The sequence below is a fragment of the Sturnus vulgaris genome, chromosome 9 (genome assembly GCF_052056855.1).
Source record: "Sturnus vulgaris isolate bStuVul1 chromosome 9, bStuVul1.hap1, whole genome shotgun sequence".
Lineage (NCBI taxonomy): Eukaryota > Metazoa > Chordata > Aves > Passeriformes > Sturnidae > Sturnus > Sturnus vulgaris.
In genome coordinates, this window is record NC_142251.1 from 12,320,572 (window position 1) to 12,346,555 (window position 25,984).

General features: G+C 39.5%; 2 protein-coding genes across 17 annotated transcripts in view; one reads left to right on the top strand and one right to left on the bottom strand.

Annotated features, from left to right (window-relative positions):
• The window catches only part of FUBP1 (far upstream element binding protein 1), a 33,712-nt gene extending 33,196 nt beyond the window's left edge, over positions 1–516 (bottom strand). For 9 of the 14 annotated variants that reach the window (XR_015805373.1, XR_015805375.1, XR_015805372.1 and 6 more), the window contains exon 1: positions 327–494. Coding sequence is in view for 8 of the 14 variants with exons in the window: in XM_088169850.1 (XP_088025976.1) it covers positions 327–440 (114 nt within the window). In the remaining 6 variants the exon portion in view is untranslated. Of the gene's footprint in view, positions 1–326 lie in introns of all 14 variants that reach the window. The other 5 variants (XR_015805377.1, XR_015805376.1, XM_014872168.2 and 2 more) reach the window with 2 other exon arrangements.
• Positions 517–776: 260 nt separating this feature from the next.
• Positions 777–25,365, top strand: DNAJB4 (DnaJ heat shock protein family (Hsp40) member B4). 3 transcript variants are annotated; one of them, XM_014872183.2, is made up of 4 exons: positions 777–916; positions 16,678–16,963; positions 19,269–19,843; positions 21,383–25,365. In XM_014872183.2, exons 2-4 carry the CDS (start codon positions 16,753–16,755, stop codon positions 21,614–21,616), a joined length of 1,020 nt encoding a protein of 339 aa, XP_014727669.2. In that variant the 5' UTR covers positions 777–916; positions 16,678–16,752; the 3' UTR covers positions 21,617–25,365. The 3 variants fall into 3 exon arrangements, with proteins under 3 accessions (XP_014727669.2, XP_014727670.2, XP_014727668.2); XM_014872184.2 differs by lacking the exon at positions 777–916 and adding an exon at positions 16,471–16,600; XM_014872182.2 differs by lacking the exon at positions 777–916 and having other exon boundaries at positions 16,479–16,963.
• Positions 25,366–25,984: the final 619 nt, after the last annotated feature.

Consider the following 25,984-nt stretch of genomic DNA (forward strand, 5'->3'; position numbering starts at 1 on the left):
CTACTACCCCGCCGAGATTTCGCCTCCCCGCCGTCGGCGAGGGACCGCGCGGTGCGGCTTCTCTCACCACCGAATCCCCTCAGGCCGATCCCAGCGCTGCTCGCGGGCAATGGCGGAGCGGGGCTACAAATACCTCGCGGCCCAGGGCGGGCAGGTGGCGCAAAGGGGGCGTGGGGACAGGACAAAGCTCCCCCCAATACACACACACTGGCGGAGGGGCCCCCACTCCCCACAGGAGAGTGCGCAGCGCCCTCAATGTTCCCGCAGCTCCGAGACCGCGGCCTCCAGGCCCCGGGACCCCATTGATTCGATGGAGCCACACACACCTGCCTAGCCCTTTGCAGCGCGTCTTTAAAGGCATCGTTCACTCCTCCAGCCCCACCGCCGCCTCCCCCGGGCGCGCCCGCGGCAGGAGGGGGCACCGTGGAATAGTCCGCCATGGCCGCCCCGGCGCCGCTCCGGCCGCTGCCGCTGTCTGCCAAGAAAGAGAGAAAATGGCGGCGGGCGCGCGCCTTTCACATTCCTGCGCGGCATCGTGCTCGGGGGGAGCGCGCCGAAACCTCGCGAGATCTCGGGCGGGATTTCATGGCGGGCGCCGGAGAACGGCGGAGAAGCCTCGCGGCGTTTCTCCCAGCCCCGCCCAGCCGGCCCCCCGGGGCCTCCGGGGCCGCCCTGCAGGGGGGGGGGGGTGAGATCGCGATGTTTCTACGCGAGGCGCGAGGGCTTGGAGACGCTGCTGATAGGGCCGGGAGAGTCACGTGGGAAGAAGGGAGGGCAGCGTGTGCGGGGGGAGGCAGCGCGCAGTTCTCGCGTCATTTGGTTTGGAGTCGCGGGTGCGCGCGTAGGAGCCGTGGCTGCGCTGCGGGGGCTGCCGGGAGCGCGGTCGGGCCCGGGGCTGAGGCAGCGGCGACGTTCGGTGAGTGCGGAAGGTGCGCGGGATGGGCCTGGAGCTGCGGCAGCGCCGCTTGCCCGCGCCATACTGCACTTTTGGCATACTCTGCCTTCCCCGCTGGTGCCCGCCCGGAGCGGGCGGTGATGGTGGCAGCGACGCTGCCGTGAGCTGAGGGGGGAGGAAGGCCAGGCAGTCCTCCCGCTTGAGCGCGATGCTGCCCTGGGGAGAGACTTCCACGGTGCGCGGCCGCCGGGCGTTGTCACAGACAATAATGCGAGCGCCGTTTCCGGGCAGCCCGGCCGGCAGCGGGAGGGGCGAGGGGCAGCTCGCCGGCCGGTGCCGAGCCGGCGGAGCCGTTGGGCGGAGGGGCAGGGCACGGCTGCGCCGCAGCCGTCCTGTCCCGTCCCGCCGCTGCTCGCGGCCCTCTGCCCGCTGCGATCCCGCGGGCTCGGCCGCTCGTTTCGAACGGATTTTTGGGTCGTTCTCCACCCCGCGAAACGGGACCTCTTCTTTTACGAAGCTTCACTTGCTTCGTCCCGCGGTTGTCCATGGTTGTCTATTTCCTACCTGAAAATGTTAATTGGTAATGTACGTTTTTTATAGCTGGGAGGTTTTTTCCTTGTCTGCGCAAGCACAAGCGTTAATGAAAAACTGGAGTCTATAATGCTTTAATCTGGGCCCTAGTAAGGTCCTGTGACCTGGTGGGGATGAACTGTCATGCTGAGTATGGATGACGGTGTTGTAAAGGCTTCACATCAGGATAAGGTCGTAGAACATCTACTTAGGAATCATAGCAGTAGAGACCGGCTAATTCTGGAGGGGAGCTGCTGTACGATGGAGATGCTTTACAGTTTTTAAAGAATATTTACGTGCGTTGAACTCTTCCTTTTTCATGGGCTCCTGGTTTACATAAATATCATATCTTTTTTTTAAACTGAGGCATGGCAAGTCTCTTTCAGCCCTAAGTGAGTGTGTTTCTTTGTTGTCGGTGCTTTTACTTGAGAAACTGTTGTTTTTGACTTGGCCTGGTTTGGGGCTGTGTGCAGGGACTCTTAGATTCGCATAAAATACCTCTCAGTGTTCTCCCTTCCCTGTCCTTCAGTGCTGCCTTGTAGTTCCATGCTGCCTTAAGGCGATTGTAATTGGGATAATTTTAATAGACTGTAAGTCAGTGTTGCTGAGCCCAGATTATCCTGCATTCTCCTGTGCCGGTAACTTCACTAAAGGGAGCTAAAAAAAATGCCAAATTTTTAACTCCCGTAACACTCTTAAGGTAGTGTAGTTAAGAAAGGTTATAAGAGTAATATGTTCCACGAAGTTAAACATTCCTACGTGCTTTTAGGTGACAGTGTATTACTACAGCTAGATGAAACTTGCTGCTGTGATACTTTTGCTGAAAAAACCTGTACATAAGAATTAGTTTATACTTTCCATTAATGTAGCTGTGTTAGCTGGAAGGAATGGGAAAAAAGTAAAATTAAGTTTGGAGCGTGGGAGTTTAATTCTTATGCTTGACTGTTTGCTGCTATTGCGAAACAATATTTTTTCATTCTCTTAGCTACTAATAGTTTGACTGTGTGTAGCAGGTACTTACTTGTCTAATTTTGTTTGAACAATAGTGGTTGACTGTGACGCATTGAAACCACTCCTGGCCACTGGCTATGTCTTTTATGGCTCTCTCCTTATTGGATGAAGTGTCCTTTGCGTTTTACTGTTACAAAATGTGCTGGTGTTTCTTTGCTGCGGTCTGTGAGACAAGCCAGTAGCCATGTAATGCTGATGATTTTTAAGCAGTTATAATGCCTTGGGCTAATAAAAACACTCTTGTCTGGTACAATGTAAGTGTTCTAGTTGAATTCATAAACAACTGGTGATAGGTGAATGTTAATTTTCAAGGTTTTAAAATCAATTATTATTCTTTGAGGTGATGCTTTATTTGAAAGCTGAGAGTGACATTTAGTATATCTATTATTCCTCAGTCCTTGCAGTTCTTGAAGTCACTGTAGGCTTTACAGTCAGAACATGAGATTCAGCAATTTGAAGAGGAGAAAGATCTCACAGTATTGTACACTATATAAATATTTTGCCTTGACTTTCACTGTTCTAAGTTGATCTAATGACCATTATTAACACTTGCTTCTGTTTTATTTCCCATGATGGTACTTAAAACCAATCTGCTAGAAAACCACATCTCTTAAGCACTCTTATCTTAATTTCCCTTTATTAAGTGATATTTCTGTTGAGAAAAGTACCCCTATGGGATTAATTTTTTCTGTTTAATCTGTCAACGGAGTGGGGTAAGGATCTAACCCCATAACAATGCTAACTGCAGTATTTGTTCAAGTACTTCACTGACATGTCACAGCAGCATGCACCAGGATGTCCTGCTTTTTCACTTGCTAGAAGTTACCTGCACTGCCTGTTTGCTCACTCAGGTCTGCCTTCTAGGAAGTTAAATGTGCTTGATGTAAGTAGTTGTTTGGACTGGGTTCCTAGAGCGTGAGAACTTGAGTTTTGTTGTGTAAAGTAAGGTTCACTTCATATAGTAATTCATTCTTACTAAAGAAGGATGAATAGTGGAGAAATGCACCTCTTACCTTTCAGAATCCTAATAAATAGATAATTGGCAATATAAGAAATAGAAGAATATGGTAGAGATTGGAAGAAGATGTCTCCCTTAACTGAATTTACTAGGTTATGACATCTCTCATGGTTTTCAGGCCATAGTGGTTGTTTTTTGCAGTGGTCATCAGACTGAAATATTCTAGTAGGTATATTTACTGAGAAACAGCTAGTGTCAATATCTGACAAGTCAGAAAACCTCTTACTTGTGTGGGTTGTCACAGATTTAAGTAATGGATGGTTCTGAGGGAAAAAATAAGCAAATACTGTGTGTGAAAGAATCCTTTTATCAAAAGATCCTCAGGGTATTTCTGTGTTAGTTCAGGTGTTCCAAAAACATCAGTGTGCAAGTGTGCAACTTGACACAAATCGTCAGCATAACCAAAACCACTTCGGTGCATGCATGCATTGAGTTCTGCTGTGTTAATTGGGTTTTTCTTTCTCTTTTACAATTCACTTCAACTTTGCTCAGTGGTGACCAGATCAAAAGGTGTTTTGATTAGCTTTCCCTCAGTACACTGAAGGCCTGTGCAGGAGAAGGGCTTACGCTGTGTGAGAGAAGGATAATCACTGTGATAGCTGTACATGCACATGCCATGCTTTCTGCAGGCTGTGCTGGAATCTGCATTTGGTGTCTGATGATTTTGTCCCTCTGGGAGATACAGATCAATTGATTCAGATTCTGTCAGCTCTTACTCCTGCTCTGGCAAAGTGTGTCCAGGATCTGCAACATTATCAGTAGAAAACTCTCTTTAATAACTGCTGGAAGAAGATTGAGCATGTGCCCTATCCAAACAACTGTCATGAGTTTTCATACTTACTACGTGTGCGCTGAAGTAGTAATTACAGTTTTCAGATCCACAATTTGGATAGTATTTGGTTAACTTTTACATTGCGACTTTGAAAAAAAAGAAGTCATATCTGGTGATTTTACCTTTCTTAGAAAAAAGTTTTAGTGTGTTAAAAACTTCACAGAGAAGCTGTATAATTGTAGAATCTTTAGCGCTCTTCCCTTGTATGTTTTATTCTTGCGAATCTCATCTGATATGTATTTGATTTAACATTTTGATTACCTTACTGGACGCTATCAAATTGCATTAAGCCACTGTTGCATTGGGTATGTCAGATATAGGAGGATAAGTCAGAGAACAGTCACTTCTTCCTTAGATACAGTTGCAGCGTGCAAAGAGACTGTGGATCACTGTGTTGAAGGAATGTGGCACAAAAGGCAGCTGGATAATATTAGTCAGCATGATCGTGCCATCAGTTCTCAGCCTCTGACTTGTTCGAAGGGGTTGGGTGTTTTTGTGGCTATGTCATGGGAGGAAAAGCTTTGAGAGAATTTGCTGTTAGCATCTGTAAAATTCTTCCCTGATGGGGGAGAAGAGTGAAAGGCCTTGCTTGAAATAAGTTGGGCAGTGGAGCTAGGCGTGGAAGCTGAATATGAGTGGGGATTAAGAAAGGCTGAGATAGGAACAGAGACTGTGAAAGGAGAATAAACGATTAATGCAGCATTAGCTGTAGAGGATGGAAGTGTCTTAATATATTTCTCTGTCAGCAATGCACTGAAGAATGTGCATTCAAGTCCTGTTAATTAGTGAGTAAGTACTTTATTTAAGGCATTAAATTAATGTAATTTAAGGCATAATTCTCCTTTTGAAGTGGGAAAAACTTGTTTGCTCTAAAGGGGTTGGTGTACTTCTCTGTTACCCAGGCCTGACCTCTAGTAGTATTCTTTGTGATGCTGTTTAGTTAAGCTAACAATTGTACTTCTTAATTTGTGACTCAGAACATCTTACTTTTAAACGAATTGTGCATGTATCATAGTGTAAATTTTAAAAAAAAAAACCCAAACTTAGAAAGGTAAATATTTTCTGAGTCTGAGGAAAGAAGAGTGGAAGAGATGGTTTAAAAGCTTTAAATGTCTCATTCCTTCAGTCTGTAAAACCATGATTGTAACAAGCTTGTCTAACCTGAAAATCCTTTTCAACTTTTTTGTAAGGAACACATGCGTATTTTGTGGAAAAAAAAAATTTGTTTGCAGTGAAGTTCATGAATGTATCAGGATGTTTTTCTTTAATAAATCAATAGCAATGCTACATAGGCTAAGAAAGGTATGAATGTTACAGGCCTAATCTCAAATACCACTCAAAAGATCAGTGGATGTTATCTGTTGGCTTGATGTGAAGTGCAAAAGAACCGGAGATTTTTTTAAGTCAAGCTTAAAGAAACAAAAAAGAAATATACCTGTAAATGTATTCGGTATGGATTAATATTTTCTCCTGAGAATATAGAAAGGAGATCCTTTGCTTCCTTCTTACAGGTTGTCATGTGTTAGGATTATGCCCTGTGAGTGAACTGGTTCTGTGTACTATTTTCATTAAACTTTATAATTTCCATGACTATTTATTTGCAGTTGTACTCTGATTCATCACTGGTTTTTGTACTGAATTGTTTTAGAAGGGGCAGGGAAAAGGTAATGTAAAAGTAACAAGTTTTCCTATTATTTTCATGGAACTGTAGAATTCCAATAGTTTCTTAGTAGAATAGATACTGAAATTTGCTATCACTTGAGAACACCTAGATATTTTTCTGCTGAGTCGTTTATCTTTCCATATTGTACCTTCTTTACCTCTTAGCTAGATATGCACTCTTTATTCTAGAGCAATTAAGTAATTTAGGATATTAACTGCAAAGTACGTCTATTAAACTCTTGCTTTTTATCTTGAAACTTTTCTAGGCTGATGAAACATGACTTAGCTTTGGGATGTGATTGAAACATTGCAAAGACTACTGAGCAACTATTTTGATTTCTATTACAGCAGATTGTAGTAAATATAACTAGGGCTGCTTGTCTTTCTGTCTCCTGTAGGTGAAGTGCATTCTTATTGACATCTGTTCTCCTTTCATATTGAACAGCATTGTGCTGACATCTCCTTTTTAAATTCCTGTCTTTATACCACGGTTCAGTGTGTGTGTTTTCAGCCTTGCATGTAAAACTGGCTGCATGAATCAGAGCAGCTGGGTGGGATTTTAACGAGCACACTCTGGAAAAAGCATCTCGTGTGACCACCTCCTTTTGCTTATGTAAGAACACTGGGATCACATGTCCACAGCAAAAATGTGGGCAGTTCCTTATTTGGTAGCGCATTAATAACCTTGATCTTGCATGAGTGTAACAGCAATTAAAACAGTACCATGTAGCTGAGTTGCTTTTCAACTGGATTTATTGTGTTTGCAGTTCATCTCTTCATCAAGGCTAAAAAAATAGTTTCTTTTCTACTGGAAACTAGTAACTTCTGTCATTCTTAAAGGGGAAAAAACCTCAAGAAAACACCAGCAGAGTTTGCATAGGGATTGTGCAAGCATCTTCCACCTATCCTTCACCCTCCCCCTTTTGTGTGTGACCTGTAACCATGATTGCTGTCGTGTTTATTCAGTTGATTCTTACTGACAGCTTTTTAATTATGTCAGAAAAAATCTAATGCTTTTGCAAGAAGAAAAAAAAAACCTGCAGACATGATTTCTGTCTGTTCCTTAGTTACGGAACATGACTGAAGTAGTGATAAAATTCTAGATGAGTTTGTCAGCCTTCTGTGTAAACCTGTGGAGTATATTCATCGTTAGGAAAATATTTCTATGTGTTATGTTCCACTAATGAATGTTCCAAACTGGCAGTGTGTTGGAGTAGTGTTTTTTGTTTGGTTGGTTGTTTTTTTTTTTCAATAGAACAAATCCAAATACCTAATGACAGGCTGAGAAGCATTGGAAAGACAGAGTTCAGGTTCAGATCAGGTCACATCTGACTTGTGTCTGTGCCAGCATCACAGAGACTTTTTTGCAAGAGCTAATCTGTGAGGAGTATCTTGATTCTACGGGTGCCCTGATTCTGTATTGCTGTATCTTTGCTAAGATAGCAGGTTATTACTTCTGTTGTTCAGTGGGTTACTTTGGAATAGATGAAGGAATTGCTACTGTGGTTAAGGTAAACAGCAGTAAATTGTTACAGGTGGCCGATGAAAGGCTAAAAGAGGAGCTGTACTATACTACAGCCATCTAAGTAGATATTAAATAAAACATACTGCCTATCCTAATGTTTCCTGGGGGGTCAGAGTTATGGTAACTGACTTTATGTAGGATGTTGAAATAAATGCCTTTCAAACACCTTCTTCAATTCCAGTTTCTTGAAGGAAAGTCAGCAAAGCTTATTGTGGAAACTTGTGCCGAGTTTTCCATTGTCCTTTTCCTGTTAATCAGTACATAGCACTAGTATGAGGTCACAGAAGTTCTCCTACACCAGGATTCATTGGTGGAAGATCTGGTAGGGAGCCAATCACAGTTCTCAGGGTCTGAGCTTCCTGGCTTTGTGTCCACTCTCAGCCAGCCCAGAGCAAATGTTACTTTGGTTTGTGCCAGCTGGCCCTGGGCTGTGGGGTGGGGAATGCTGGACTGCAGAATGAGCTGGCCATTCTGTCCTTATATTTGTAGAGATTTCTGCCCCTTCTGTACTGCTGGAGTGGGGCTGAATCTGTTGACTGAATGTCAAATTAAGCCTCACTTTTACTGTAAACGAGTACCGGAAACATCTCCAGAAGTGTAACCAAATGCCTGCTTTTAAAGACGTGTATTTACTGTAAACACCACCTCTCTGTTTCACTTAGGTGGAAAACAGAGATATACTTAATATTAATTTTTTTTCCAAGATTTGTATAATAAACACATCGGCAGGACAAGCAAGTATAGGTCAACACATTTTCTCAGTATTTTTTAGTCGTCTGACATTCCTGCTCTGGTTTCTTCGTTAAGAAACTTGCAGTGCATCTCTTACATAGTATTTTTTCGGTGTCCCACTGACACCATTATTGAGTCTCCAGTGTTCTTTGGCAGGGAATTCTATCACTACTAGAACTTCTTCATTTTGTTATTTAAACTGGCTTCTTCTGATTACACTCTAGCAATGGGCATAGGCCATAAACGATTTGTTTCCTCTTTTCTCTATTTGTTGACCTAGCAGATCTTTGTGACTTCTATGGTTTTTGGAGACTGAAGAATTCAATCATCCTCAGTTGTTTCTTGCATTTTTTTTATTATCTGTTATGGTTCTCTGAATCTTCTTTATTTCAAATAATACACATGGTTTGGGGGAGCTGAAGCAGGCAGAATAGCTGAGTGTTACAGTGTAGATGTACTATTGGTATTGTAGTATTCATATGATAATAATGTTTCTTAACCTTTTATAAGCAATGTATATTTTAAGTGGTGTAGTCTTCTTGCTGAGAAAACAGTGTAACTTGGAAGTCCGTGGCTATGTATAAAGTATATTTACATCCAGTAAATTAGTCCTTTGTGATGGTATTGATAACATTCAGGGTCTGAATGTGTTGGCACTTGAGAATCTGAAAAACTTGAATTGTAACAGTGTGTTTGCTTAAAACAGTTAACAGAAGGGCTATAAGACTTTTTACAAATTAAAAGCAGCTAGTCTTGGGGGGAAACAGAATGTACACAAAGCATTAAGCTGTTCATCATATTAAATATCTTTACTTGTTATATAACCAGCACCAGAATGTTGGTGACATGTGAGTCAGAAACCTGCCTAGTACAGTGTGATAAATATGTGATTAAGTCTAACTCTTCATTTGCATATGGGCTATTTCAGGACAGAATTCCTTGAGGCTTGGGTAAATTCCTGAGTGATAACCATGAGAGCAACAGGTAGTTAGGACAAAAACCTGAGCTTTTTATATGTAAAACTGAAAGAAAGAAGTTTGGCTACGGTATTTTTCTGCTTTCTTTGCCCCAAATTGATAACTTAAGTAGTGAATTGTGCCGAACTTGTTAAAATCAAACTTTTTCTTGGAGGAAAGAGAACCTCAGCTTCGTTGTGAATGTGGGGGATTTTTTTGTAATAACAGGATATATTTCTCCTTACCAAGACACTGCACTTTTCAATACAGATATTTACAAAAGTATGTGTGTCAACATTCTTAACTATTTGAAGTTAGTAGTGTGTTAAACGGGCGTAGTCAGTAATGTGAAAAAACCTGTTAAATGTCTTGCATGATTGGCATTTTTTTCTGATCGACTGCTCAAACTGAGCAAGAATCCCTTTACAGAAACACATGGGAATTGAAATGGACACAGGATCTAAGTAAGGAATTGAAAAGCACCTGTGGAATGTGTATTCTTTTAGAAGAGGGAAGTCTTAAGCTGTAGATGGAATTGCTTTGTGTGGCCATACTTTGGATGTTTCTAAGTGCAATCCCGTACTTGTACTTGGCTGAAGTAGTTGATTGCACTCCCAAGAGGGAGTTAGTTGTATTTTCATCAACCAGTACATTACTGCTGAATCCCAAGAACTCTGCCTACTTTCAGATAGTTGTTCATTTCTTCTTAGTGGTGAAAAGCTAAAATGCGGAAGATTATTCCAAGAGTTTTTTATTTTTGTTTTTCAGCTGTAGTAGAGATTGTGACTTAGTAGACAGGAATCGGGTATGAGATGCAAGTTTGCTGTGTTCTGTTCAGTGTGCAATGGAAATAATAATTTCCTGAAAAATCCGTCCCATAACTTAGCATATAATAAACTATAGTAAGTTTTAAAGTATTATGAGCGTTTTCAGTTGTACGTTTCATTTATAACTTTTGGTCTATTGTTACAAAAAGTGATAAGAAAATGAAAACTAATTAAAGAAATTGCTAACATCTTATCATGTAGTCTTTTCCAAATAAAATTGAAGACCGTGAATCACATGCTTAAAAATACATTTTGGAGATTCAAGTGGTAACAATTTATCTCTGGTTTGAGATTTTACACTACAGCTAATCCATGTAAATTCTGGAATGTATACTTAAAGTAAGCTTTCCTACAAAAGACCTTAAACATATGTCCTTTGGCCTTTTGGCAGAACTTAATGTGTGTTCCAGTACTATTATAGACACTGTCTTAAGACATATTGCCAGTGAAAAATAGAAAACATTTTTGTTGATGCTAGGACTGATGTAACTTAAATATAATTAATTTAATTGTAAGGTATGTGGCATTTCAGTTTGCTTTTGTGATTATTCATTTAGATGTAAAATCACCCCCAGAATCCTTATGTTAAGTTTTTACTTCTGTCACAGTAGCAGTTTGCACAGAGAACTCAAGGAAGAATTTGATAAATTTGCTTCTTACTGGGGTATGAAGTGCATGAATAAATGAAGCTTTTCTTTTAGGGCCATCAATTAGAATGAGCTGTTATGCTCTGCAGGTTTCACTTGGCATTTTCTGTTAGAGATATTTTTTGAAAATTAACTAATTGTTGCTTCTGTTGTAAACTCCAAAATTTATTTCTGAGTATGATACCTGCTACTGAATAGTTCTGTGGTGAAACTCTGTTTAATAATAGAATTCATGAATGGGACTTGCATGTACCATGTCTCTTATTCACAGTATGAAGTATATATAAAGTACAAACAGCTTAAGCAACAGCCGCATGAAGTTAAAGATGGTGGGGAGAAGAGTTGTTAAATTATTTTTTTCTGGGAAAACGATGGATAATGTTCCAGGAATTTTTTTTATTGTATATGGGTATACTTTATTCAAACCATTGTAGATGAGTATAAATTTATTCCATTTATTAATGTGGGTTTGCAAATATTATGATACTTAATTGTGAAAGCTTTTCCTGGGGAGGGATTTGGCTCCTAGGCCTTGACATTTATGTGTACATGTGTATTTATAGTTGTGATCTGTCTGGAATTTGCCTTTGTGGTTTTGTTTGCTCTTTAATTTGTTCTGTGATTTAGTCCTGTCTTTCTCAGTTTTGTTTCTGTGGTTTAATAAGTGAGAAGTACAGAAGAAATTGCTTAATTTAAAGGAAATAATGAGCATTTTTATTCAACTTCAGGGAATATTGATGCATTCTGTCTAGAAGCTTTTCCTTAAAATAACATACTGGTGCTAATTTATGATTTATCTATTATTTGAGTGCAGCATATAATTATTATGAATGTTTCCATAATTCTTTCAGTTGTTATGAAGGTACCATTTGGGGTGCCAGAACTGATGCCTGGAAAGGCTGATCTGGAACAGAGACTAGACAGAGCAAAAGGAATAAAATAGGTATTTATTGAAAGCATTCACCTTGGGCAGTGCAAGAGCCCGGCTAGGGCTACACCCAGATCAAATCCAAAATGGATCCTGGCCATGAGTTTTTACGCTTTTATAAGTTTTGGTTCATTTCCATATTGGGGTCAATTATCCAACCACAGCCCCGGGCTATGAAGTCTCAGCCCCTGGCTTGCCCCCCTTCCTTTTGTGGATGTTTATGCTTTTTGGGTGAACCCTTGATCGTCTAGCTAGGAAGGGATTGTTTTGTCTATCTAGGCTGTGAAGAGAACTTATTAACACCTAACATGAAGTTTCAGAGTTACACACTAAGTAGCAGAGAATCTGAAAAATAGAAAAGCTAAAACCCAAGGCATCATTTCTTTAATGAAAGTAACTCATTGAAAGCTGATGTTGTCAGTACAGCTGTTCGAAGACCTGGAAGTGGTATTGACCCTGCCCCCACTTTCTGCCAAACAAGATGTACAGCTCTTGGCCATATCTATGTGAGTTAAACTATGGTTGTTCTGAAAGAATAATGAAAAAGAAATTTTAAAGCAACAACTCTTTTACTGAAATACTAACTCAAGTGGAATGCAGTAGCCAGACTCTGTCTCCAAAGTGGAGCTGTTAAAGGAACAATTTTCAGCTTCCTAGTATGTATTTCATACACATTTTTAGATGAAAAAAGGAAGTCCAGTATTAAAGGTGAATGTCATAGGTTTTGATCAAAGAACATAGAAAACCCTATAGGCAAGAGATTGCTTATTATATTAGGCAAGTTTTACATGTTTTCAAAATTTTATTCAGTTATCCTGACAGTAAGATTTTTAATAGTCTATTTGGCATTTTAGTAATTTGTTACGTTTGAAGATGTACCATTTTCCCCCTCAGTCAACATTAAAAAGCTTGAACTGAAATTCCCTTTTTTAAAATTCATACTGTAAAAAAAACAGTGATGTAAGGAAGCACTGGACAGATACAGGCTGTTAACTTTCTCAGTGCAGAATAGGAGTACTGTGACATTACCCTGAAGTAGCTTATGAGAACAGAGAGACAAGTCTGAGACTGCCCAGTTTGGTGGAAAATATACAGGGTTGACTATAAGCGAGAGCTTCATAGATACCACTTGATACTGGAATTATGATAACTTTTTTTCTGTGTATGCCTGAAATGGAATGTAGCTGTTGTATTTGAAAGCTGTGTAAACAAAGAATTGATGATATAGAGGCTTAATTGAGTCATAATGTGATATAACACTTGGAGAATTAATGTGGTAGAGTGAGGAAGAAAGCTTAGTGATGGTGAGAGGGTTTTATCTGTTCTGTTTTTGAGGTGGCTTCCCGGCCAAGTACATTACTGGATTTGTATGTCTGAGAATTTCCTTAGCATTCTTTCAGGAGCATACTTAATCAAGTCTTGGATTATGGCTTTACTAATTTTATAGCTATTTAGTTTAGTGACTTCTGGAAGGCTTGAGTGAGTTGCAGGACTCCCGCTGCTGGCTTACCTCAGCTGAGGGCAGTGGTGGCTATGTAGGATCTCTCAGGCTATGTGCTCTTAATGCTGCCTAAGCAAACCTGATGAAATCCCAGAACCACCCTTCCTTCAGGCTGAAGGTGAAAGTCCGCGTCGAAGGTGAGCTCACATCCCGGTGTGCTGCAGTTTACAAGTGGGTGTGAGCAGGGATGCCAACACTGCAGGTGCCTTGGGGACTTGGACACAAAGTGTCAGCCTCTGAAATGGGAGGTGACTGAAATGCAGGGGTGCTGGGAAATGGGCATACTGACAGAAGGCTCTGTGATATTTCCAGGTTCTACTACAGAAGGGGAAGACATCATGGTAGAAATGCAGAAACTTGTTGTCTTGGTTTGAGACAAATTTAGGAGGAAATTTCTTGAAAGGGTGTCTCTTCCGAAGAGTTTTAGCAACCCATCCCCCATGGGTTTTCACAGGTTTGAAAGTATTTTCCTTGGAGAAAGTGAAAAAACAGAATTGTTTTTTTAACAAGCAGAGTGCTCACAGAAGAACAAAATAATCCCATAAAGGAGTTCATATGTCACACAGTAGGGGATGACCTTTTCTGGATTTTTAGGGGACAATTACTCAGGCATTTAAACAAAATATATTCAAGCATATGGAAAGCAAAATCTTTTCATAGTCTAGAAGAGTTTTTCCAGATATACATGGTAACAGGGAAGATAGGGCTATAGCAGTGTAACTAAATATTTACTTGTGCTTTTTTTAAGGCTGTTTTGTTTTCTGTTTATGTGTGCTTATTTGAAGGGACTGCAGGGCCAGAAGTCTTTGAAGACTGCATGATGGATTTTCCTCTCTTTTCTTTAGATAATAATTCTGGAGATGAATCTACGATAAAATAACAAAAAGAGCAGCAAAGAACTACAAATATCAGATATTTGGAGTTCTAAAAATCTAGCAGCTCTAGTATGACAAAATTGAAATACGTAAAAGCTTACCACACTTAGTAGATGAATTTCACTGTCTGAAGAAGTGCTGCTATGATTGATGTACACAAATTATTAGCATAATTATTAAATATACATCTTATGCACACCAGTCTTATAGTAGTAATAATAATATCGAAAGTTTTCACTGCTTTTAAGAGAATCTCTCTCTGTCTATTAGAAATTGTTTAAAGAGCTCATATGAGGAACTGTAGCCTATGTGTATTTTCAAAAAATTTGATTGGATGATGAAAGGAAGGTCTCAATGTGGAGAAGAAGGGACATGCTTTCAGGAACTGACTCCTAAAAAATAGAAGATTCTGGAGTATTAATTCATTCTGACATGAAGATCTATATAGGGCAGGAAGTAGAAGTAATGTAGTCATTGCTGTACATCCCACTCAGAATCTTAAGTAGTTTAATTTTTAGGGAATAACTTACATCATTGTGGTATAACTCAGCACTTAGGCCAGAATAGGCACGTCCTCTCTCTCCCTAGATGGGATGCCTGAGCACTGAGTCACTGTGATACTGGGCAAAAAGTCCCAGTGTAACTTCGTTATCAATTTGTTCTGTAAGTTTTAAGAATTAAGGTGAAGAAACTTTTTATTTAAGGACAAATCCTGATTATTGTGGCTTTTAATGAAACCCTTAAAATGAATGATTATGTTGTTAGAAAATGGGGGAATGTGTGTGCAGAGAATCTATCACTAAGTGTTGTTAATTGCGCTGCTTGAGTATTTCTGTGGTACTTAGAAGAAGACATAGTGCTTAATACAGTATTCATGACAGAGAAAATGTTGAATTTAGGATGTAGGTTTCAAAGAATTTATCTGAAATACTAATTTTAAATTAATTAAAATTACACTTTGAAATGAAAGGTAAAAAGAAAAGGGTGATTTAGTAAAAGACTAGCTTTATTCCAGGTGGAGCTCAGCAACAACTTCTTCCTTCAGCTGTAAAGGTAATTGATTTTATAATCCTGTGACTCCCACTGTGCCAAAAATGCGAGTCCTGAGGGATTTGGTGACAAGGGGAGCCAATTCTTTCTTTTGGTACCCTTTAGCCTCTTTTACATTTGAAATCATAACTATATATATGCTAAAAGTTCTTGCTTTCTCAAACAGTCCGGTGAAATTTTGACTTTATTCTGTCTACCTTTTCCACACATATTCTAAGGAGAATGTGAAAAACCTCAGATAAATAATTAGGCAAATGCTATATACACTGGAAGGAGTCTAGTAAATTCTATTGCATACATTGGGAAAGTAAAGAGAATGGTGTGAGGATTAGGAGGATGACGCAAGTTAAGAAAGTGAAAGTAAAGTCCCGTATGTTTTTCTAGTACTTTCTGGTTAAGGAAGCATTTTCTGTCCCTTCTAAATAGTCTCTTGTAAGTTTGAGCAGGTTCCAGAAAATGGCTTCAAATATAATGCTCCCTGAGTCAGAGGATTAGTGGGTTTTATTGTTAGAAGGAAGGCAGCTGAGCTTAATTACCTCCATAAGAGTAACTTCATAATTCAGCCTAGAAATGTCTTCATATAGACAACATTTAGATACTACCAAAAGTGTTGTTTTTACCTACTTTGTTCCAGGGAGGAGTAATTTTTCAGGTCTGTTAATCTGTCATGTAGTTCATTGCCCTACTGATAAACGCAGCTGATTTCTTGACCTATAGCTCTTAACAGAGGTATGGAAGAAATCTTGCAGGCTCAAACTTGATAGCATTTTCTCTGTGGAGCATGAGAAATACTTCAGTAGTAGAATTTGTTTTATATAATTTAAATGTGCAAGAACCAAGTATTTTTCTGTTATTAGCATCTCATCAGATGAAAGCTATTTGTTTGGTATATTGCAATAGTTGTATAACAATCTTGATATTTCCTATTCCATAGAAAGAAGGCTGAGACAGGATTTACATTTTGATCTGCTCTAATTTAGTGGCTTGAGTTGTGGTAAACAAAGTGTTCTTTTTTTGCTCAGATTCATTCTTACTGCTTAATAGTCCATGGCTACAGTCAGCTCTAGTTGAGGGTGACTTAATTTTATTTTTAAAGAAACTAAATTTTGCTTTCTGAAACTTTGTCGTTGATTTGGATGTGAAATTCTTCATAGGCTTTGCTGGAAAGGGTACAGCTCCACGTTGATATATTTGGAAAAGAGTTATGTACAGCTGTCTCTATAGAAACAATGAAGTAAAATGCTATAATTACTCTAGATGTGTTTCAGCGTGTCTCTTGGGGCAGATGAGCGTTCGGAGCTGCGGGCTGTGCCCGGCTGCTGCAAGGCGCTGCTGTCGCTGGCTGTAACCTTGCCGCTGCTGGGCCGGGCCCTGCGCTCAGCGCGCTGTGCGCAGGCGCGGGCGCGGGGGCGGGGCGGCGGGGAAGTGACGTCACGGGGCTTGGCGTTCTAGAAAGAGCGCAGACACGTCGTTGGGTGGGAGGGCTGTGCCGTGCCCCGTGTGTCACCGCTTATAAATCAGCTACGGGGCACGGAATGAAACACCGAGAAGCTGGCTGGGCTTTCTTTAATGTATTGTAGAGTTTGTTGTTTTGTAGCAGCTCCGTTTGTTTCAATTCAAAGTTTGATTTTTATTTTTCCTTCTCTAGCATCTCCACCTTGCTGAGACACTGGTCGCTGCTTTCTTTACAGCAAGGAAAATCTGAATTCCTCCGACAGTCAGGATGGGGAAAGATTACTATTCTATCCTGGGAATTGAAAAAGGGGCTTCTGACGAGGATATCAAAAAGGCTTACAGAAAACAAGCACTGAAATGGCATCCAGATAAGAACAAATCTCCCCATGCAGAAGAAAAATTCAAAGAGGTTGCAGAAGCTTATGAAGTGCTGAGTGATCCGAAAAAGAGAGACATTTATGATCAGTTTGGGGAGGAAGGTATGTATATCTCTGTTACACTTGGATTGGTCGCTTTCATTATGTTGAATGAAGCAAAATAAACATGGTATGTGTTCATCTTTAGACAATGTATTTGTTTGGCTCATGAGATTTAAGTATAAAATGCATTGCTGGGCTTTAATGCTGGTAGTTTTAATTTCTTAATTTAACAGGGTTTTTTACAAACCCCAAATACCTGACAGGCAAAAAGTTACTGAGCAGAAAAAGTTTCTATCACCCATGAATAGATTTCTGTGATCTCTTACTGCTGCCTTCTTTTGCCACAGCAGTTTTTGAGATGAAGTTCAAAGGGCGTGTATTCTTTTCTTCAATTTTTGCTTAAGGGCAGTCTGCTTGATCTAGGCAAAGCAGTCCTTGTGAGCAAAAGCCCAGGTGTCCAGCCTGTAGTTGTCCTTGGCTTCGTGCCTGGAGAGGAAAGAATTTGGCTGATGTCATGAAATACCAGAACAATTTTTTAGCTTTAATTGTAAACAGTGATAACATGCCGAGAGAATGAGGCCTCAGAAATGTCACATTTATCCTAAAATGGTTATCTGGAGAGGATGATTTTTATTTTTTTAAGTTTTTTTTTTTATTTTTGACCAACATGACTTTCATTCTTATGATTGAGCAACAGAGGAAGTCATTAACATCCCTTCACATAAATGTGTATGGTATCAGGAATTCCATTTAAAATAACTACTTCCGTTGTGACAAGTAGGCCTGCACATTGCTATTTGCTTGGGGCCGTGTTTTTTACAATTATAAAGGGGGACACTTAAATAGCAATATTTAGTATTTTGGGCAAAGATATAAAGTATCATTTTTTTAGAATGTTGAATGTGGGAATACCTCCTGATGCCTCAGTTACTATCTGAGCTTTTCTAAGAGTGTAATTAGTTGTTTTAAGGGAAATGCAGAGGGTTGGTGTCTTAAGGAGGAAGCTTCAGTGTTTTTACAGCCAAGAGCTGGATGTACCTTCAGTAACTTGAGGCTAGCTATTCCAGGAGGTGTCCTTCTGCTATCACAGATTGAATCCCCTGATTTGCATGTTTGGCATTAACAGTGGTGTGACAGAAGGATGTACAACGGTTTGCTAAATACTTTTACTGTGGTCTGGTATTGAAATGGGGAAAGCATTCTAATATCTTAGTTGGTTAGTGTTGGTACCCAACATGAAGGTTGCATGAGAACACTGAGCTAAAAAAAACCCCAACAAAACCCTCTTTCAAATTTATAGAATGCCTCCCTCATAATGTAAGCCTTCATTTTTCTATGGTTATAAAAGTATGATAGCAGCTGTAATTTTGAGTTGGTCTAAGACTGGAAAGAAAAAAGTTAAAGAAACAAGCATTGTAAGTTTGGAGACAGAGGTCTCTTAAGAAGACTTTCAGTTTTGGAATGGTTTGAGAAAGTACCCTGACGAGGAAATACTAGATCACCTATTGGGAAAGAAGCATTAAAAAAAAAAAGATTTTAGCTTGATTTGGAATGGGAACACAGGAAGTACAAGAGAATTTTCAGTGAGAATTGTTTACATGAAGAAATGAGATTTAGATCTCTCCATGTGAAAGATAGAACAAAGCTATTGAGAACCTCCTGATTTTTTGCGCAGAGACAGTGATTGTGTATACAAGGTTTTGTACCCAAATGGATCTTAGTAAGTTCCATGATGCTTTTATTTGTAGCTGCATTGAAGAGAGTTCCAGGATTTGTACCTGTTTTATATCATAGGAACACAAGCTGTGATCATTCTGGGATTCTAAATTGAATATCAAGGAAGCATGTATGTGCTTGGCTGTTGGCATGTTACCTTTTACTAAGAACAAAGTGCAGGAAAACGGGTAAAACTAATTAATGCTGAGTTACAGATGAGCTGTAGAGGCTATGGAATATGTTGCATATGATAGTGAGTGATTTTCCCCAGAAATGACCTTATAGAAGGATGCAGTTCCCAAAACACTTTGTAGAACAAGAAGTGATCAAATCAAACAAACCTGTCTTCTGCTCTTAAGATGCTAATTCATTAAAATAACTGGTTTCAATCACATGAAATAAAATTGTCGCTGTCAGAATACCTGTTCTCCCGAAGTGAGTAGTTCTAGAGCCTCAGAAACTTTACAAGCTATTGAATTGCTAGTTAGTACCTCATAGTCTCATGGTGAATCTTCCTTGAAAAGCAGACCTTTCACTCTACTGCAAATATCTTTGTGACTCATCAGTCCTGATAGCATTACACTGTACAGCAGGAAAGCTTATACTAATACCCAATTTGTTTTTAACTTTGCTTATTTTTCCTGTTTAGGTCTTAAAGGAGGAGCTGGAGGATCTGATGGCCAGGGTGGTACCTTCCGGTACTCCTTCCATGGTGACCCACATGCTACTTTTGCAGCTTTCTTTGGTGGCACAAATCCTTTTGAGATTTTCTTTGGGAGGAGGATGCCTGGTGGCAGAGACACTGAAGACATGGAGGTGGATGGTGATCCCTTTGGATCCTTCACTAGTTTTAGTATGAATGGTTTTCCAAGGGAAAGGAATACGGTTGGCAGCCAATTACGTCGTAAACAAGATCCCCCTGTAATCCATGAACTTAAAGTGTCACTGGAAGAGATCTACCATGGCTGCACAAAAAGAATGAGGATTTCACGTAAAAGGCTTAACCCAGATGGCAGAAGTGTCCGAACAGAGGACAAAATTCTTACTATTGAGATAAAAAGAGGATGGAAAGAAGGCACCAAGATCACTTTTCCGAAGGAAGGCGATGAAACACCCAACACAATTCCAGCTGATATTGTTTTTATCATTAAAGATAAACCTCACTCTCATTTCAAGAGAGATGGATCAAATATTATTTATCCTGTTAAGATCAGCTTAAGGGAGGTGAGTTGTGGTAGAACTCTAAATGTTTGATGCTATTACAATATGATGCAATGGCTAAAGTTGTATGGTAGCTATGAAATTTGAGGATTTAGAGGTTGGGTGGTTTTTTTAAATAGTTTCAGTTTTGTGTGTGGCTGAAGAGCCCAGTCATAGTGGAAACAAACAATAGCTGTTTTGATAAAAATGGAATATTACTTCAAGCTGTTTACTATAGAGGCGGCAGAGGATAAGGTTGGAAGGGTAAGAATAATAGCTAATGATGTATTAGGCTGAAGTGACAAAGGCAAACTAAGAAATAGATCCTATTTCGTATACTCCTTGCTGCTGTGATATGATTGCTACTTCTGTAGGGCAAACTAGATATGTCTTAAGTATTTTCATTGCCATCAAAGTCTCCCTTTTTAGCTAATAAGTTAACTGCAGTGTGATTTAAAACTACACAGAGATTGATTTCACGAAAATAAGCAATTGTGAACAGGTGTAAGAGGAGCTATATGTAGCAACAAAAACGGTATAGCTTTTTAAAATTCGATTCCAAGTCAATACATATTGGCTTTCTGAAGGAAAAGGCAGAAAGACAACTTCCCAGAGTTCTTTATATGAAACCTCAACATCATCATCATTTAAAAGACGTAGCTGAGTGTGTGTAATGTATTTTTTCTTCTTAATTAGTATCAGGTGGAGAAATAAGCTCTTGCTTTCATTATAGCTTTGTGTAAATTAAGCTACCTTAAAGGACTCTACAATAAATGTGAAATGAGGCAAAGCACCTAAAGTACTGAGAGAGGGAGAAAGGACAATATTTAATGTTAATGTGGGTAATACAGTTCCTTCACAGATAAAAGCCTGTTTAGACTCGTTGCATTGTTATGTAAATTGGACATTATCACTGTAGACTAAGTATGCTGCATCAGGTGAAGTTGCATGAATCAAAATCTAATTCTCAGAGATCCTAGTAAAGAAAAACTGTTGGATAAAGCAGAAGGTCTGTAACGTTCTAATTTTGGTGCAACAAAAATATTGTTTAGATTTCTTTAGGCACCAGAAATATTCACGTAAGACAGCTGTGAAATTTGATATGTCTGTGCTTATAGACACTTAAATGTTGTTCTGAAATTTGGTATAAAAGAGATTGATAATGTATTAGAAAAAAGGTCCTGTGCAATGTAAACAAATAAAAAGGGAAATGACGTTCTAAATTTCCAATGGAAATTTAGAAGACTAAGATCTACAGAGAAGTATGAGTGAGGAGTTCACTTTGCTCAGCTCTCTTACTATTTGATAAAGTCTTTGAAGGACATACAAGCTCAATTGCTCGTTAGTAGCCATTGTGTAACATTCATAAATTCAGTGATACTCAATGACAAATTGAAGTTTTCTCTTTTTAAGAGAGGAACATGGTATTTAATTTTTGACATCTCAGTAGTGCACAGGAGAAATGCTATTTAAAATTCTAGTCACTTTTAAATAATCCAAATTCATTTATAGGTACAAAAAAGTTCTGACCAATTTTTTTCTCCTATTACAATCTTTCTTTAGGCTTTGTGTGGCAGCTCTTTCAATGTGCCAACGATAGAAGGAAGAGCCATACCCATGACAGTCAATGAAGTGGTAAAGCCTGGGATGAGAAGAAGAATTATAGGATATGGTTTGCCATTTCCCAAAAATCCTGACCAGCGTGGAGACTTAATTATAGAGTTTGAAGTAATTTTCCCAGATAACATTTCTCCAGCATCAAAAGAAGTACTTAGGCGAAATCTTCCAGTTTCATAAAGTGGAAGACTGTGTATGTCAACAGATTAAAATAGGACACTGGAAATGCAGAAGACTGGCGAGTCTGTGCTTTAAAAGTGCAATCTGTAACATCTAGTGGAATCTTTGTTTTTTTCTTTTTTTTGGGGGGATGGGTGGGGGGAAAATACTGTAATGCTGCATGAGAAGAAAAGGGTTTAAGTAGAAGTCCTACCGATGAATTCTGCAGTAAAAATTACAGGGGAAACCACTCATTTTGTTTTACATCTTCCTAATCAGCGAAGTTTAGTCAATATTTTGCTTAATATAATTACAGTAATTTTTTCTACAAAGTCAGTGCATATTTCTGATACAGTACTTGAGCCTCCAAGTACATTATTTCTTATATCCTCACTGTCTATAACATTACACATTTATACAGAAATTTGACATTTTAGTAGAAATACACAAAGGCATAAATATTTTAAAGAGTAAAACATGAGAGAGATCATATCAGTATCCTTCCACTGCACAAAGCATAGGCCAGAAAAAATCAGCTTGTACTCCTGAACAGAGCCCCCCTATGCAATGAAAGCCTTCTCTTTATTGCCCCTGGAAATGCCAGGACTGCACTGTGAGTGTGGCAAAGGGCATGTGCCCTGAGGAGCCAGAGCAGCCTTTGCTCTGGGATAGTTTCTCAGCCTTCAGGCGGAACAGCAGGAAGGGATTCTTTAAGAACATGAACAGCAAAGAGTGAGCCTGCTGTGAAATGAGGCACGGAAGCTGGTGACCAATGACATGGAGAAGGCTGAGGTACTCTGTGCTGCCTTTGCATCAGTCACTACCAGTAAACCAAGCATGCAGGAATTCCAAACCCCTCAGACTAGAGGGGTTGGAGGACTGGGTTAGGGTGCACTTTACCTGAAGGCTGTGAGCCTGAGAGATTGCACCCAAGTGTTGAGGGAGCTGGCTAATGCTGTTGTAGGGCCACTTGTGTTTATTTTTGAATGGCCAGGGAGATTGAGGGATATTCCAGTAGAGTGGAAAATAGAAAATACCACTCTTCAAGAAAACCAAGAAGGAAGATTTGGGAATCTACACACTAATCAGCTTCACTTAGGCCCTTGGTAGTGTGATGGAAAAGAATCCTCCTGGAAAGCATTTCTAAAAGGTGGTTAGGGTAGTCAGCATAGATGTTCAGCAGGGAAATCTTGCTTGACCAATCTCACTGCCATCTACAGTGAGCTTTGGTGATGTTGGGAGAAGAGTCTGTGTTGTTTACTTTTTACATCAGTAGACAGACTGATGAAGTACAGGTTAGATAAGCGGGAAGTGAGGTGATTAAAAGCTGGCTGAGTGAGGGGGCACAGGGGGTTTAATCAGTGGCACGAAGTCCAGTTGGAGGCAAGCAAGTGGCTCAGTACTGGGGCCAATACTAGTCAGCATCATTAATGACCTGATGGAGTTTACAAATGATACAAACTGGGAGGAGTAGCTGGTGCCATCAGCTGATGTACTGCCTTTCAAAGGGGCCTCAACCGGCTGAAGAGCGACAAAGGATTCTCACGAAATTCAGTAAGGGGGAATGGGATGCCAAGTCTTGCTTCATTGGGGAGTAACCAGCAAACTGTCAATAAACTGACTGTGAGCTGGCATTGCAGTCTTGTGGCAACAGAAGCCAAAGTTCTGCTAGCACATAAGGGGAGATGATCCTTCCTAATCACTCTCAGCCCTGATGAGGATCCATCTGGAGTACTGGATGCCCTGGTGCTTGAAGGATATAAATGTAGAGCACAGGACCATGTATGAGATGCTGAGAGAGCTGGAACTTGCTGATGTGGGGAAGAAAAGACTTCGGGGAGATCTTGGCACCTGGCAGGAGGGAATGAAAATGGAGGAGTCATGCTCTTCTCAGTAGCTCTCAGTGACATGACTAAATGGGCACAAGTTAGTTAGGGATTCCATCTGAACGCAAGGAAACAGCTTTTTACTGAAAAGATGGTCACACACTGGAACAGGTTTCCTAGAGAGTTTCAGGAGTTGCTATCCCTGACTCATATCCTCATAGCCTGACTGGACATTCTCCAGAGCAGCCCGGTCCAGCTGACCATGTGTGAACAGGAATGTTGAACTACATGTTGCCAAGAGGTTTCTTGTAAGCAAAATGATTCTGTGAACTTGGACTTTGCATTTTTTGCTATGGGCCATGTTCTGTAAATGAGGCTTAGCCCAAAGATGGTGGTGCTCATGTGACAACTCCCTAGGGAGCAGGTCTCTGCCAGGGTGGAAAGAAGACACAAAGAACCCTGTAAAAGCATTTGGCTAGGGCAGGTATTTAAAGGTCATGCTGATCTCAATTATTCATTATTTTCAAAGGTCAAACTTTACTCCCATGAAGAAGAAGGAAGAGCTAGTTCCTACCTAAAGCAAAGTTTGCTTAAGAGTTAGTATGAGATAGGGGTTGCCCAGAAACTTTCATGTGCTTGAATTATTTTTTTAAAATTCAAATATGAGTTAGTTGTCTTTGAAGTTAAAAGGTGCAGAGAGAGATGGATAGCCCTCTGTAATAGTCTAGTTTTATAATACAGTAATAGGGCTGGTTCCCTTGGTTGCAGCATGGTATTGGTGAAAGAAATGCCTTGTGGGCATGCTTTATTACTTGAGTTTTAAACCATAATACAGTGCTTTAACAACACTTTAAAAGGGTTTGGGATTTTTTTGTTGTTGTTTTTCATAAGATATTTCAAGATTTGCTGTTAGCCTTTCGCCTGTGGAAATTTAGAGGTTACCTGCTCTATTAGGTAGCCTAAGAAATAGCAGTGTTATATATGTGACTCTGCAGGAAATCATACGGGAGTTGGGATTTAATTTACAGTAACTTTCTAATGAGTGTAAGAAGAATCCCATTTCTTTTACTTAAAAATAGAATTTGTGGGGTATTGTTCAAGTCAATTTTTTAACTGCAGATCTCTTCATGCAGTATCAGTTAGTTGTCCTAAATCTACAGGAAGTAAACAATTGCTGGAGCAGTATTACAAAGAGAAAAAAATTGCTGCTTAGTGCTTGTGCATATTGTTAATACTATATATTGTTTGTTGAAAAAATTTCCATTTCAGTATGTTCCGTATTGCATTTCTTATGTGGTTTTTAAGTAAAAAGTGTAAAGTTGGTTTTTAACTTTCTCTTATATTTTGTTATGATGGCAAATGCTACAAGCTACACGACTTTAAAGCATATCAACTTAAAATACCTATTTGTCAGTTTAAAAGCTAATGGAATCAAGCATTTTGTAATCCAGGATCTTGTAACCATATCCAACTTGTAAAAAAAAAGTTACAGCAACTAAGACTATTCTTTTGTAACCATCTTCAGGTAAGAGGAGTAGTGTTAAATTGAGGAATTGCAGTATCTTGTGTATTTAGAGGTGTACATATATATATATGTGTATAGCAAACTAAACTTTTCCAACTGTTTTCAAGCTCAAAATATAAAACTTATAGAACTGGTATGAAATAAATGCCTGTATTTCTTTTCTTATGGAAAGGTAACAAAGTATATGTTTCAGAAACCAGCATGTAGACTTACTTCAAAATATGAGAGGAAGCATTAATATCTATTTAATCCAGGATTCACAAAAAATATTTTTCTAATCAAAAATATGCTTAAAAGTTATGTTTTAAAACCCACTTGATTATTTAATAAAGCTACTTGGGAGAAGGAAGCAAATACTCAGTCAACTGCTATATTTGTAACTACTGAAAAACATGAAAATAAAATTGTCATTCATGAAATTGGGATGGATTTTTGATCTCTTGAAGGTTGCTTATGTGCCACAGAAAATAAGTCGTTTAGTTGTTTTGAAATTCATCCAGCAAGTCTGAAAACCTCTGCTTCTAAAGATCCTTTTTTAATCTCACCAACATCAAGCCTTAGGATAGCCTCAAGCTGTTGGAAGAGTAGGTCAAGCTACATTCCAACCCTTTCTCCTTCCTGCCATGCAGTGGTACTCTGCTTGCTCCACAGCTTTCTGCTGTCATGAGGGGCATGACATTCTAGCATTCCATTCTTTCATTCAGCCATTTTTGTAGTAGTTGTGCTGAAAGCTTCCTGAAGCCTATTTGTGGTGTGTTGAACAAATGCACTCCATTCTTTTCTAGTATGTGCATCTTACGTGCTAGTCTGACTAGCCAGAAGCAGACTTTTTGGGGGTGAAATTTGTTTTCCTTCGCAAGTTTCAGTGTTTATAACTTAGGGTGCAATTCTATGTACTTGAATTCATGTGCCAGACCTAAAAAATACAGGCCATGAACATGATACTATAAATATAATTAAGAGACAATTTAACTTTTCCAGTCAGTAAATGCTAGTGCTCTATTGCAGCTGACATGAGTAGTTCTTACTTATTGCTTA

Coding starts and splice junctions, on each gene's coding strand:
- DNAJB4 (XM_014872183.2), top strand. CDS start 16,753: ATGGGGAAAGATTACTATTCTATCCTGGGAATTGAAAAAGGGGCTTCT. Junction 16,964..19,268: donor TGATCAGTTTGGGGAGGAAG/GTATGTATATCT, acceptor TTTCCTGTTTAG/GTCTTAAAGGAGGAGCTGGA. Junction 19,844..21,382: donor TTAAGATCAGCTTAAGGGAG/GTGAGTTGTGGT, acceptor ATCTTTCTTTAG/GCTTTGTGTGGCAGCTCTTT.